At 51.7% G+C, this 14,853-nt stretch overlaps 1 protein-coding gene across 1 annotated transcript in view; it reads right to left on the bottom strand.

The window, feature by feature from the left end:
• The window catches only part of UNC119B (unc-119 lipid binding chaperone B), a 41,206-nt gene extending 40,449 nt beyond the window's left edge, over nt 1-757 (bottom strand). The window contains exon 1 of the mRNA XM_085636313.1: nt 465-757. Within this exon, the coding sequence (XP_085492439.1) occupies nt 465-684 (220 nt within the window). The 5' untranslated portion in view covers nt 685-757. The remainder of the gene's footprint in view (nt 1-464) is intronic.
• Nucleotides 758-14,853: the final 14,096 nt, after the last annotated feature.

The following is a 14,853-nucleotide window of genomic DNA, read 5'->3' on the forward strand; positions in this document are numbered from 1 at the left end:
ATTTTCCTCACCTCTTACTTTCAGGACTTCAATGGACCGTCTCGTTTCCGACTGTTTGGCTTGATGTTTTTCTAACCTCTGCATAAGTAGTCATAAGGCTACGTGTCCTCTCTCTACCACACAGACCAAGGAAAATATAAAGGAAATGCTCAGTTAACTTCCCCACACCTCAGATTTCCTGTGATCTCATTGGGCACCGGATATCGATGATCAACTGTTTTCATAGGGTGTTAACCTGATTATGAATCCCCTCTCGCTGTAGGTGTCCACTTACCTGGACTCCTTGCCGAGCTCCAGCTCCTGATCGTTGAAGTGGTAGGTAGGCTAGAGTCCTCTGTCCCATCACCTCCCACTCAGCATTCCACTCGCGCGCCGCCCCCTGCCCCAAATGCCGAGGTTGTTCAGTTTAACTCAATCGGTTAACCCCCTCAAAATGTTCTCACCACCCCCTGCCCAGCACTTACTCTCGGTCACACGTCCAAGCCCCAGAACGTGCTCGGGCCTCAGGTTGTCCAGCGCCCGCAACTCCTGCTCCGTGATGGGGGTAATACGTCTGTGCTCGGGTCCACCCTCGCCCCCAGGGGTACGCCGAGCCTTCAGCCGGTTGAGAACGCTGCCGCCCGATTTCTTCTTATCGTCCTTGGCTGGTCCCAGAGGAACCGTTTTAGGATTTGGGCCGCTCATCGCTCCGGCAAAGATGGCCGCCGCGCAGCTCCGCGCGCCGTATCAGCGAGAAGGGCGGAGTCTGATGGGGTCAAAGGGCGCGGGGACCCGTCACTAAGCAACCAAGAGCCACGCCAAAAGTTCGAGGACAGAAGAGAGGCGGGGCTTTCGTGCAATCGAACACTACATAGGATCACCGAGCCGTATTGGAGGCGCGGTCGTAACGAGTGGGCGGAGCTTTCTTCCCTATGGAACAGCAGACAGTCCTTCATAGGGGCAGGGGTTCCTGGTTAGTATGAGGGTGGTTTATAGCGTCCTCGTTTAAGGGCGTGGCTTCCTTGTTTCAGAGTTAGCTTTCTCGACGCAGCCTCGAAAAGGCGTGGCCTTGTATTCATGCTGGGCGTGGCTTCCTGTTTTTATAGGGTAAGAGGAGAAGGGTTTCCTGTGTACGGGTGGGGCCGGGTAAAAGGACTGACAGAAAGGGGCGGAGCCAGGGAGAGGGCTGGGCATTTCTCTATTGTTATGTCAGTTTTATGTTTCATTGGCAACGTGTTGTATTGAAGGAGACGGGGCGTGCTGAGTTCAATGGGGTGCACCAGACAGATAACATAGTTTAACCTAAAGTAATAATCGTAGAGACAAAGCAGTGGCATGTTTTGTATAGGACTTCTACCTATTGTGGGGTAAGGGCCAGCGATAAGTTGGAGACAGAAATAATTGGAAACGGAATCAAGAAACAAGCTACTCATTGCCTTAAATGGATACATTCTCTTGATACTTTAGAATCCGGATTGCCATATGGCCAGCTGTTCAGTGCACTCCTGAGTCTGTAATAATTGCGTTGTACTGTGACATTTTTAGAGCACTTCATATATAGCCGTGAAGTTCTTAAATATGCGGAGCGCTCAGTCGCTTAGCTACGTGGATTGTACAGTGGCGGCTGGTGACATTTGAAAGTGGTGTGGCGTAAAAGTTCAGGATGAGTGCCCTGTGGCAAGCGAGCGTAGCCCCCGAGCCCTTCTGTCAAGGGGGATTGCGGGGGGGGGGGGGGGGGGATGCCCCCGGAATTTTTTTAAAAACAGAGTGGGCAAATGGTGTCTTTTCAAGCAAATGTGAGAAAGAAAGAAGGTTAATAAAGAAATTGTAAATTTGTAGTTATGACATGAATAAAGAGCTCTCATATGATAATGGCATAGGTAGCTGTTTATTCAGTATGACACTTTCTTATGGCCGGAAAATCATCAGAAGTTACACATCAGATAGTCCTAGACATGCCATTTGCTGCTAGTCATTATTCTTAAATTAGGGGCATAATGTGATCTCACAGTTTATATCACATTTAACATTTGGTTAGCATATTTTCCAATTTTTATCAAATTCAATGACACGTATTGATAAACAAATTGTCAGATTTGCACTTATCAATTGGTGTGAAGGGCGTTTTGGCACATGTCAAGCAGTGCAAATGTCAGCACAAACTTTCACCAATACAGTTTTCCACTACTTCCACTTCAAAGTCTTCATTATCGATTAAATTCATCATAAAAGACAATACAATATAAAAGCAATCCGTAAAAATAGGGGTTAAAAAGCCATTTCAATAATAAAAACAGAATAAGAAATACATAAAACACAGCACTAGGTAACTTTATGCCTTGTTTCTAATGATCCAAACCCAGCCTAGGAATTTTGCCACGGCAATAACAATGGGTTCGCTGGTGTCGAATCTTAAAATTCTTAGAGCAACAAACCCCAGCCTGGTACCCATATTTCGACAAATGGGTTTGAGCCATTTCGTCCGAGGTGCAGCATAGGCCGGGCATGCAAAGAAAATATGGCCGACAGATTCAACACAATCGGTACACCAGCGACAGGAATCAGACACCTCACCCTTCCAACTTTTAGTAAACGATCTAATAGGAAGGGAGCCAACCCTAAATTGGTGATAGAGTTTCCTGTCGCTGGACCTACTAATTATATCCCAATAGTCTTCTAAGAGGGGAACATTTTTCCACTCGAGAAACCTACTGGTCAAAGACTCAACCAGGATTTGGGTTGAAGGATTCTGCGAAGCAGAGACCAATAGAGACCTTTAAATAGTTTTTTGGGAGGGAAGGGGTTATTAGCAGGGTCGGACCATAGAATTCCCAGGCCCATGGAATCCAAAAGCAATCTAACATGCTTAAACAAGCTATGTTGCCAGAACCCAAAATGGATCGAACATGCTAGTGTGGTTGACTTCGGAGCGGCGCGAGGCCTGAGAAGTGGGTGGAGCTAACGAAGCAGCAGCCTGCCCTGCGTGGTGGCTGGGCGGATGTAGCTGGAGGACGGCTGAAGTACAGACACGAGTCCCCGGACCCGGGCCCTCCATCCAGAGCTCAGACTCGCCACCTGGAAAGGGCCCCGCTGAGAGGGATTTTGACCGGTGTCACCCGGAGTGACCGGGGGTGCCCCCTCTTCGCCCAGGTTTACCTTTTAAAACTGTTCCTTGCTACAGTAAGCTCGAAATGAAGCGCCTGTGTGTCTTATATCAAATATACTAAGGCTCGTAGGCTCGGACATCTGATTTTACTTGCCTGGGCTCTTTCACTCGGAGGCTGCTCTCTGCTCCTGGGGACGCTGTGCTGCTGCCAAGGGGGACGCTGTTTTAGCCTGGACTACTCAAGCATCGGGACTGCGAGGACCAGGTTGCTCGGTGCTCTTCGCACCTGGTGCCTCTTCCCGACTCCTCCCCCAGCTGCTACTTGACGCCTCGCGGCCCCCGCTTCGCGGGAGCCGCTCGTAGGCTCGGACATCTGATTTTACTTGCCTGGGCTCTTTCACTCGGAGGCTGCTCTCTGCTCCTGGGCACGCTGTGCTGCTGCCAAGGGGGACGCTGTTTTAGCCTGGACTACTTAAGCATCGGGACTGCGAGGACCAGGTTGCTCGGTGCTCTTCGCACCTGGTGCCTCTTCCCGACTCCTCCCCCAGCTGCTACTTGACGCCTCGCGGCCCCCGCTTCGCGGGAGCCGCTCGTAGGCTCGGACATCTGATTTTACTTGCCTGGGCTCTTTCACTCGGAGGCTGCTCTCTGCTCCTGGGGAAGCTGTGCTGCTGCCAAGGGGGACGCTGTTTTAGCCTGGACTACTCAAGCATCGGGACTGCGAGGACCAGGTTGCTCGGTGCTCTTCGCACCTGGTGCCTCTTCCCGACTCCTCCCCCAGCTGCTACTTGACGCCTCGCGGCCCCCGCTTCGCGGGGGCCGCTCGTAGGCTCGGACATCTGATTTTACTTGCCTGGGCTCTTTCACTCGGAGGCTGCTCTCTGCTCCTGGGGAGGCTGTGCGCATCCCTAACCTGACTAACGCCCCCCATAATTTAGTCCTAGGAACTAGGTCAAAAGCTGACCTAAGGTCAACAAAGGCGGAATATAAAGAGCCGCCACCCAGATAGACCGTTTTCCAGACAATCAATTGGAACCTGAAGACCTGATCAATAGTACTAATGCAGGGTCTAAACCCGGCCTGCAATGGCGATATAATGTCTTCCTGCTCTATCCATAACTGGATTCTTGCCAAAATCATTCTAGCGATGATTTTTTGGATCGAATCAATTAGACTAATCGGGCGATAATTTCCAGGGCACGAGCGATCACCCTTCTTAAAGATGGGCATTATCTCGGCCCCTTTCCATGATTCCGGGATAGCCGCTCACTTTACCAGGGCAGTGGCCAAGAAGGCAATATAGGGAACCCAAATACTATAATCATGTTTAAAAAGGTCCGCTGGGACACAATCGATTCCCGGGGCCTTCCCACTAGACATCCTACTTAAAGCCATCTCGACTTCTTTGCTGTTGAACGAAAAATTTTGGAGGGAGCGCATGTCTCTGGGAATTTGGGGTATTGTCTCGTCAGCCAGGATGGTATCGGAGAACTGAGACTCAAAGTGGTCCACCAAAATCTCAGGAAGAACATGGTTAGAAGGGACCTGCGAGCACGGCGAATTCCCCCACTTCACGATATGCCAGAAAGTGGTCAGATTTTTTTGCTTACTGGCAACCAAAAGATCATGCCAATGGTCATCATCCCATTCTCGTTTGGCCAAAACTTTGGCCCTACGATAATTACCCCGAGCAATTCGGATATTGGCCATATTTTTAGTTTTAATGGCGATTTTTAATTTTCCATAAAGATCTCGGTACAATTTGTTATACCATTGGCTGTGCTTTGGTAAAATTGGTTTCTTTACATTTCTGGGCTTAGAAAAAAGAGCCTTTAAGCCCAAAAACAAGGATTCATGAATGCACGTAGTCTCCCCAATAACAGCTTCTTGACTTTGTAGGGAATGGAAGGCTTCCAGCGCACCTGAGACTCGTGAGCTGATTTCGGCTATGACAGCACTATCAGTGGCTACCCTGTCCCAACACACTCTCCGTTGATTGTTAGTAAGGAGGGCATCTGCAGTAACTATCTCAGCTAATTCAGTACTGCGTCGGACTATACAGGACAGTAAACTCAATACTAGGGGATTGTGGTCACTTTCAGGGCGATCTAAAATTGCCATATCCTTTAAAGTAGACCAAAACTCCACTTTAATAAGAGCATAATCTATTCTACTGCTACGTAGGCCATCAACAAAGGTATCACATCCATTTTTATCTGAGATAGACCGTCCATTTGCCGCCCTAAAGCCACGCCCCATACATAAACTCATCCACTGGATGACAGACTCAGTCCATTTCTTTTTTTTTCTTTTTTTTTTTTTTTCCAAAAATTTTTATTAAAACAATAAATCAGTTACAAGCATGGGCCTACAACCACCAGGGCCGGCCGCTAGACTCAGAAAGGATCGTACATTAGTTAAGGCAGTAGGCGACACCTGGGGCCCAGCCCCGTAAATGGCTCAGGATAGCTCGAGAGAAGCAGGAGACATACATTTAACATAAATAACAACAAAAAACAAAAGGCGAGGCATACGGGCAAAAAGCGTGGGTCAGGCTACATCCGGGGGACTTTTACTCCAAACCTTCAATTAGCTATCAACAGGAGGGAGTACTGAAAGATCGGTGGGGGTAACGGGAAAGGAACATCTATATTCGATTATTACAATCAGTTGCAAGGAACCATCAAGGGTCAGGGGGACAAGGCAATATCGGTGTCCACTAGGGGGGGCGTACAGATACCCCCACGATACACGTTCCATTGCCCCCAAATTCTACCCCATGCCCCGGGTTTACCGCGGGCCACATATACAGTCTTCTCCCTGAACATACACCAGTCCATGTTTTCCTTCCATACTGACACGGTGGGTGGCCGCTGGGAGCCCCAAAGCTGCGCTATATCCCTCTTAGCAATCATGTAGCCCAGGGCCGCCCACCGAGTCTGCGCCGCGTTATAATCATTGGGCTCCCACACATTCAAGACACAGCGACGCACCTCCGGCAGCAGCGCCACCCCGGTGACTTGTCCCATGACCCCATGAACCCGACGCCAGTATTCCGCCACCTCCCGGCACTCCCAAAGGATATGGAGAAAGGTGGCACTGAGCCCACACCCCCGCTTGCAGAGCCCATCTTCCGAGAATCCCATCGAGACCAGACGGGGGCCCGTCACATACACCCGGTGGAGAATCTTTAACTGGACCAGGCGGAGACGGGCTGGAATGGCGACTTCCTTGGGGGACGATAGTGCGGACTGCCAGTCCTCGTCGTCTAATTCCACCCCGTCCCCCGTCCACGTCTCCCGAAGGCGCACCAATAGGTCAGCCCGATTATTAATGAGTTTTTTATAGATTAAGGAGATAGTACTGTCGGGAACATGACCATCAAGTATGCGGTCCTCGAGGGGCGAAGAGGCCGGGATCTTGGTCCCCTCCCCAAAGACAGAGAGCAGGGCATGCCGAACCTGGGCGTATCGGAAGAACTCCTTTTCCGTGAGTTCGTATTCGCTCTGGAGCGCCGCGAAGGTCTTAACCGCGCCCTTCATCCATAAGTCTCCCACTCTACTGATGCCAATTGTGTCCCAACGGTCAAACCCCTTCGTTGTCCAGAGGCTTCCCAGTCGGTCGGAGGCAAATAAAGGAGTAGCGCATGTTAGTCGCTCACTCCAGCCCATGGCTACATTGGCCGCCTTCCAAATCCGTACCGCGATCTTAGTGGGGCCCGTCAGGGTCCGTCCAGCCGAGCGGGAGTAAAGCGCCCTGTTATAGTTACCGCCGGGAAGCAGGAATTTATCCATCTCATACGCCGGGTTCAAGCCAGGCGCATACGTGGCATGGTTAATGGCTGATAGCTGTGAGGCCCAATAATACCTGCGAATGTCGGGAAGCGCGATGCCCCCGTCGTACCAGGGGAGAGTGAGTTTGGCCAGGGCGATACGCGCCCGTCCGTCCCACACCAGTCTCCTCTGCAGGCTCTCTACTTCCCGAAAGTAGGCCACTGGAATGATGTCGAAGGAGTTCTGAAGTGCATAGAGGAACCTGGGAAGGGACATCATTTTAAACAATGCGGCCCGACCCAGTGGGGACAGGGGCAGCCTACACCACCGAGCCGTGTCTTCCCTCAAACGCCGAAGTGGAAGCAGGAGATTGTGATCATAGCGAGCTACCGGGTCCAACGAGATGTGTATCCCCAGGTATTTAAAGCCGGACAGAGAGATTTGGATCGGAAGCCGAGGCGGCAGGAGAGGGGGGCCACCGGAGATAGGATAGACACAGGATTTAGACCAGTTAATCGTGAGACCCGAATTTCTCCCGTAGGAAGTCAGAACATCGAAGAGAACGTTAAGCGACTGCCGCGGCGAGGTAAGATACAGGAGGATATCGTCAGCATATAACGAGACCCGATCCTCAAAGCCCGGGGCCCACCGGATCCCCCTGATCGAGGGCTCCCAGCGGAGCCAAGCGGCGAGTGGCTCCAGGGCGAGAGCAAAGAGCAGAGGGGACAACGGGCACCCCTGCCTCGTACCCCTACCGAGAGCGAAGGGCCGAGAGACCCGCCCATTAACCACCACCTGAGCCATGGGTCCCGTGTAGAGAAGCTTCACCCAGCCAAGAAATCCCTCCCCAAAGCCGAATTTGGTCAAGACAGCCCAGAGGAATGGCCACTCGATGGTGTCAAAGGCCATCGTGGCATCTAAAGAAACCAGCACGGCCGGTTCGGAGAGGTACTCTGCCCTGGCGAGGGCGCCATGGAGACGCCGCAAGTTGAGGGCGGTGTTGCGATGTGGGATGAAGCCGCATTGATCTGGATGAATCAGATCGCAGATGACGCTCAACAAACGATTGGCAAGGACTTTAGCCAGGATTTTAGGCTCTGCATTTAGCAGTGAGATAGGCCTGTAAGAGGCACAGCGGTCCCGTGGCTTACCTTCCTTGGGGATCACGACTATCGTGGCCAGTCGCTGGTCGACCGGAAGGGAACCGGCCTCAAGGGACTCCTGAAACATACGACGGAGGAAGGGCGCTAGTTTATCCGGGCGCAACTTATATAATTCGATAGGTAGACCGTTGGGACCCATGGCCTTGCCCGAGCGAAGGGACCGAATCGCAGTCGCGATTTCATCTACCGACAAGGGAGCGTCCAGCTGCTCACGGTCCTCGGCAGAAAGGCCAGGCAAAGCAATGTCCCTCAGGAGAAGGCGAGAATCTTCCTCATCCCTATCAGTCACCGGGGAGTACACAGTCCGGAGGTGGTCGGCAAAACATTCCACAATCTCACCAGGCTCAGTCACACACACTCCATCCGAGACACGCAACTCCGGGACCACACGATTCACTCTCTCCTTCTTGTCCAGCCACGCAATCAGCTTTCCCGCCTTGTCCCCGGCATCATACAACCGACCCTGCTGCTCCCTATACATAGTTTTGGCAGCGTCGGTGACAAGAGATCTGTATTCAAACTGTTTCAGGCTGAGGGCATGGAGCCCGTCCGGAGTGACACCCGCCTCCAAGGCCGACTCCAGCCCCGAGATGTCAGTCTCCAGCTTCACCACCGCCTCACTCCTGAGCTTCTTAGCCACCACTATCTGGGAGAGGGCGTGTCCGCGGATTACGGTTTTAAAGGCTTCCCACAGGGACATTGCAGACAACACAGACCCCTCGTTTTCAAGAAAGTATTGGTCCATAGCCTTAACCAGACTCTCGCGGGTCGTAGGGTCTCGCAGGTACCACGGGTTAATGGGAGCGATCCGCCCTGCAGACCGCGACTCGGTGTCAAAGAGAAGCCACAGCGGGGAATGATCGGAGATACCCCTCGCCAGGTGCCTGACCTCTCGAATTCGACCCGTCTGCGCCGCGGGCATAAGGAAATAGTCTAACCTAGAAAGACTCCCATGTGCCCCAGAGTGAAAGGTGTATTGACATTGGGTCGGATGCATTAATCGCCAACTATCCACCAGGCCGAAGGTCTCCAACAGACCACCTAGCCAAGCCTGGGCAGCGGGGAGGGCCCTGGGTGGGTGACGATCCAGGTCACCCGAAACCACCGAGTTAAAATCCCCGCCCATAAGCAAAAGGCCATCCGGAAGTTCAAGCAGCATTCGACCCAAGTCCGCGAAGGTGGAGTTCTGGAGGCCCGGTGGGACGTAAATTGAGACCAGGGCAAGGGGATGCCCCTCCCACCTCCCAGTCAGACAAACATAACGCCCTCTGTCATCTGAGACCACCCTCGTGATCTCCAACGGAAGTGAGGATCGCAGGAGAATGCCCACCCCCCTGGAGCCAGTTGTGAAACCAGAGTGAGCCACGAGGCGGTATCCCCCCCTGTTCATTGCATGGCAGACATTACCAACCAAATGCGTCTCCTGGATAAACACCACATCAGGAGTCAGACGACGCAAATACTGCAGAACTACACCCCGTTTGATACGGTCCCCCAACCCATTGACGTTCCATGACATCAGCTTCAACCCGTCCCCCCCATCCCCTCCAATAGATCAGAGGTCCCCCGGCAAGTAGCACAAGTCCCAAAGGTGGCAGAAAATCAATACCTCGCCCTGCAAACAAAAACCACACTACAAAACAACCCCTCCTTCCCCCCCACCCCCCCAACACCCAACTCCCCCCACCCTGCACCCCTGCGGGCCAAAAAAAAACCCCAAATTGCAGTGTGCCTGTCGCCCAACTAACCCCAGTCTACAAAAAGACCCCGGAGGAGGAAAGGGACCCGTCCCCGCCCGCCCCCCATACAGGTACTAGCAAAACACACTGAACCAAAGAAGTACAACCCAGCTGAGCAGTGCAAATTGGCAAAATCAAGGACCAAGAGTCACTCCAAAGGGGACCCGTCACCGTTGGCACCTGCAGAGGGCCCGGGACGGCCACCTCTGTCCGGCAGCGAGTCCAACCAGTCACTCACGGCCACAGGAGAGTCAAAGAAGGCAGTCCGATCCTCATGTTCCACTCGGAGTTTGGCAGGGTAGAGCATAGAGTACTTTAGGCCCAGCTCACGAAGACGACGTTTCACCCCCTGGAATCCCATCCGCTGTTTCTGGACAAGTTGAGTAAAGTCCGGATAAAAGTTAATGGATGAGTTCTCATGTCGAACCGGGCCATGGACCCGCGAGGCCTGCAGAATCGCATCCCGGTCTCTGTAGTAAAACAGTTTGGCCACGATAGGCCTCGGGGGGGGCCCCCGGCCGTGGCCGCCCGCCCGGAACTCGATGAGCCCGTTCAACGGCAAAAAATTTACTCAAGCCCGCAGGGGTCAGCTGTTGGAGGATGAGTTCCTCGACCAGGAGGTCAACCGGGCGGTCGTCGGAGGACTCCGGTACGCCGATGACACGGATGTTGTTGCGTCGGGCCCGTCCCTCGAAGTCCTCCAGCCGCCGGGCCATCTGCTCATTGACCACCTTGATGTCGCCAAGCGCGGCCTGCAGGTCCGACACATCCGCACCCAGGGTGGAGGTCCGCGCATCGAGAGTTTGAACCCTCTCGTTTGTTTTGGAGAGGTCCGCCCGTATTAAGGTGACATCAATCGCCACCGTATCGATCTTGCGGGCCAGGGCCTCGTATTGCGTGGCGATGGTCTCCCTGATGCCATCAATGGCGCCCATGATGTCCTGTAGGGAAAGTTCCGAAGAGACGGATGTGCCACCACCGGCGACGTCTGAGGGGGGACCGGCCGTTCCAGGAGAGCCTCTGCCCTGAGTGTAGCGGTCCATGTTGTTGGTCTGGACCGATCCTCCACGGAGGGAGGATTTAGTCTTGCGCCCCTCGGGGCCCCCCTTGCCCCCCATGCGGCCACGGACTCCGAGGGGGACCGCCGATCAAAAGTAGTTGGGATACCGGCCCTGGAAACCAGCGCCTCACCCGAGGCCACAATATGGCGGTGCGGGGGGACCCAAGGCGATAGGCACTCTAGTGGCAGGTGGTGACAAAGCTTTGTGCTGAGGTCAGGGAAACACCCCGCCACCTCAATCGCTCCACCGGCCAGCCCCCTGAGGTCTGAAAGTGAAACCGAAAGTGGCCAAGCGGCCCCTGGCACCGCGCCGCAGCCGTTGTTGTTCAACTGCGACACGGCCCCACGGCTCACCTTCGCCCCGGGCACCTCCGTCGGGTGGGTCCCAAAAGTTCAAACAACGATAACTCAGGATTCCCGGGTCCGATTAAATTTCTGAAAAGAGATACGTGCTCAGCCGGTCGTCATCTCCCAGATTCCATAAACCAAATCAGGATATTGTCAGGATAAATTCCGAGGAGCAGCGAGGGTCCGGGGAGCCCTGTGCTCACGCGACCATCTTGGATGCGCGCTAGGCTCCTCCCCCTCAGTCCATTTCTTGATGGGAGGGAGGTCAAGGGGGGGAATATTCCAGATAGCATCCGCTTCCATTGTAAGTGAATCCCCGGCAATATTCAAAGGCTCAAAACAACAATTTAGATCCCCCACTATTAACACATTAATACCGGGTTTAACAGATTTCAAAAATCCGTCAAGTTGTAAAAAAGTATTTGAGCCACGACCTCCAGGTTGGCCTCTGTTATAGACATTGATAATCATAATATCAGGTTCGTTTTTAAGATGCAACGAGATTATCAGGAGGTCCGGGCTGTCAACAGCCAATTCAGTAAGTCTACATTTAAGGGTTTGCCTAACCCAAATACAAAGACCTCCCGAGGGTTGGCCCCTAGTCCCGCTAATAGCCCCTTTGTGGAAGTTAATAAAACCCGGTGAATATACCGGGTCCACTGCCCACGTTTCCTGAAAGGCCAATATATCATAATTATCCACCCAGGTAGACCACTCGTCTATTTTGGTTTTACTCCTTAGGCCAGCAATATTCCATGAGACCAAAGTAAGGAGAAGGGGGTGCTCATCAACAGCTGACAGTTGAGCCTGGTCCAAGACCTGTGGGACAGTAAAGTTTACGATCTTACCGGGAACTGGACACGAGAGGTCACCAGGGCAGGGTTCTGAAAGCATAAAATTGGAGCTAACAGGACCAGTCGTGCTATCAAGGGGCACTAAGGCTAAGTCGATTTGTAGAGGGCTTTCACAACTAATACCCAATGAGACCAGAGACAAATCCCGAGTTAACAGAGGGGGATCAGGATTACTACAGGGCACTTGGGAAGGAGTACATGCAATATTAGGACGCTTACCACCTGAATACACGGGACCCTCCATGAAACAGCTATGAAATTGGTTTCCTGGACAAGGAAAGCTTCCCAAACCTTTTTCGTTTACCCTAACGGAACCTGAGTTAATATTATAACTATTAGCCAGTCAATCTACTCCTTCCATACTACTTAAAGGACCAAAATGGTTAAACAGGGGTAGATGGAAATCCGAATTAGGTGGTCCTCGGCGGCCTCTGGTAACCCTTTGCCATCCAGCTAAGTGAGCATAGTATAAGTCGCTGGGGGCAGTAGGGTAAAATGCCTTAAATCTAAGGTGGTTATTCCTCTAGGACTTATTGCATTGGGATGGTAACATATGTGCCTCACTACTCTGGGGTCCCTAAAATTAATAATGATGCAATCACCCTCCACATCCTTCCGTCTAGTGCCTAACCAACTCACCCTTCGTACGAACAGAATTTCAGCACGAAGGTAGGGAGGTAGAGGCCTATAACTGTTGAGCCAATGAATAACCTTATTCTTAAGCTCACTATGAGGCTCAATCTTGTCTTGGGAAATCCTCGGGACACCTGCCAAAATTACTGTATATGGCAATGACTCGGGAGGAAGATTGATACAGGGAAGTTTGCAAGGCGAACCAACACTCTGAGAGACATTAGGTCCTACTGGGTTGTTAAACTCGTCATTGAAGACATTTGTAACCAAATTCTTGGCCCGACCAACTCCAGTTGGTAGAGGGACATCACCCCGAGGAGGATCCAAGGCAGAGGTAGTAACAGGATCTTTATGTACAGAGCGGTTGGGGGATTTACTAGCCGGGGAAGGTAGACTGATATAATTTGAAAGGGTCTTTGCTATGGCTGTAATACCAGGAGGTGGAATAATTCTAGGATCAGGCAGGGGCACTAGTGTTTTTTCCAAAGGGGTCGAGTGGGCAACCACGATACTTTCCAATTTCCCAATAGTAGTAATGAGTTGCTTAAGTCTCTTGTGTATCGGTAACAAGAGTGATTTTAGCAATTGTTCAAAAGTATCCAAATTAACAGTGGAAGATAAATTAACACAAGATTGACAAAGTGAGGACTTGTAATGCGTAGGGCTAGCAAGGGCTGGAGGAATATTACGGGAAGTAGAAGGTTGGGATAATTTAGGTGGAATAGCGGGTTTAGATGCTTTAGACACTTTAGCACGTCTACCCTTTTTTTCCCCGCCCACACGTTTCCTTTTCCCGGTAGAGTGCTGGATCGTGCAACCCTTCTCCAGATTAACTTCAAGGGGTCTATTTGTATGGGGCAAGGGAGGATTGGTATTAGATATCTCGATAGAGGGTCTAGGATCTAAGATAGATATACTATCGGATGTAATATCCAGATTACTAAAATTTGTTGTGTCCAACTCTGCGGTCAGAATACTAGGCACCTGGACAGAATCAATTTGCCGCAACCGGCACTCAGGAGAGGCAGCAGACATAATGTTGCCCAGGGAAGATCTCTTAGCCGTTAGGTCCAAGGACAATCTTTTTTCAGTAAGAATAATTTCGTGCTCAAGGACACGAACAGCTCTGGAGATAAAATTATTAAGTGTCCCTGATACTGAGGCCCCAGTACTATCCTGGGCAATCTTTCTCCCAGACCTTAAGGAAGTCATTTTCTAACACAACAAATATAATATATCAGCAGCAGCAAAGATAACGACAACCCTTACACACACAAGATATAGCTAAAGCAAGGTGTTGGACCTACGTCCTAGGGGTAGCTTGGCTCAGGTCAACAGGCTTATACCTCCCTCTGGCTTCTCATGCTTGCATCCTACCCAGCTTGCAATCTGGCGCCGCCTCACCCAAAAAGGACGCTACACTGATTAAATGAGAAGCTTTATTAAAAGAACAAAACTATCACTTCTCTTCCTTGTTATGCTCCGATTTCAATTTCCCATTACTCTGGTAACATTTCAGTACATTTTCAAATTAACATTCCCCAATATCCTGAGGCATAACTGGTCAGTACAGTTCAGGTTTAACTTTTCATCAAAACAGCTTACATTTAGCACCCTGTTACATTTCAAGATAGCATTTCCGGGAACTACCGGGACAACCTTGGGCCAGGGGTCCTACTTCTAGTCTGGCACCTCTCCCCCCTTCTACGTGGGCTCCCCAGGACTCCTGGTTAATAGAAAGATAACTAATCCCTGGTGGGCTGGGCCCTTAGTTGATCATTTTTCCCCGCTTAGATCCTGAATGCACTCAGTCACGGCGCCTTGGAAAAGCTGTTGGCGATCAAAGGGGCTTCTTCCACCTAGGAACTAGACAGTATGGTTGTCCCCTGAATTCCCTCCACCCCCTCTTTACTGTTCTCTCGAGAGCCTTCTAGGCCGGTTCTCCAAGGACCCTCTCCTATTTCCAGCGATCACAAACCTTTCCACCCCTTCCCCTCCATAGCGACACCCCGCTTACTGTTCCCTGGTGGTTTTCCTCGCCCACAACGTTGCGTGTCAAACTTCGGCTCTTTAGACACGGAGCCAGGAAGAGGGGGGAGTGTCACGGGAAAGGTCCTCACATGGGGCAGATGAAAAAGGTGGGGGGGGGAAGGTCCCACTCGGAACTTCTCTCACCAGTCACGGACCCGATAATTCGT

Source organism: Triturus cristatus, chromosome 11, assembly GCF_964204655.1.
Source record: "Triturus cristatus chromosome 11, aTriCri1.1, whole genome shotgun sequence".
Classification (NCBI taxonomy): domain Eukaryota; kingdom Metazoa; phylum Chordata; class Amphibia; order Caudata; family Salamandridae; genus Triturus; species Triturus cristatus.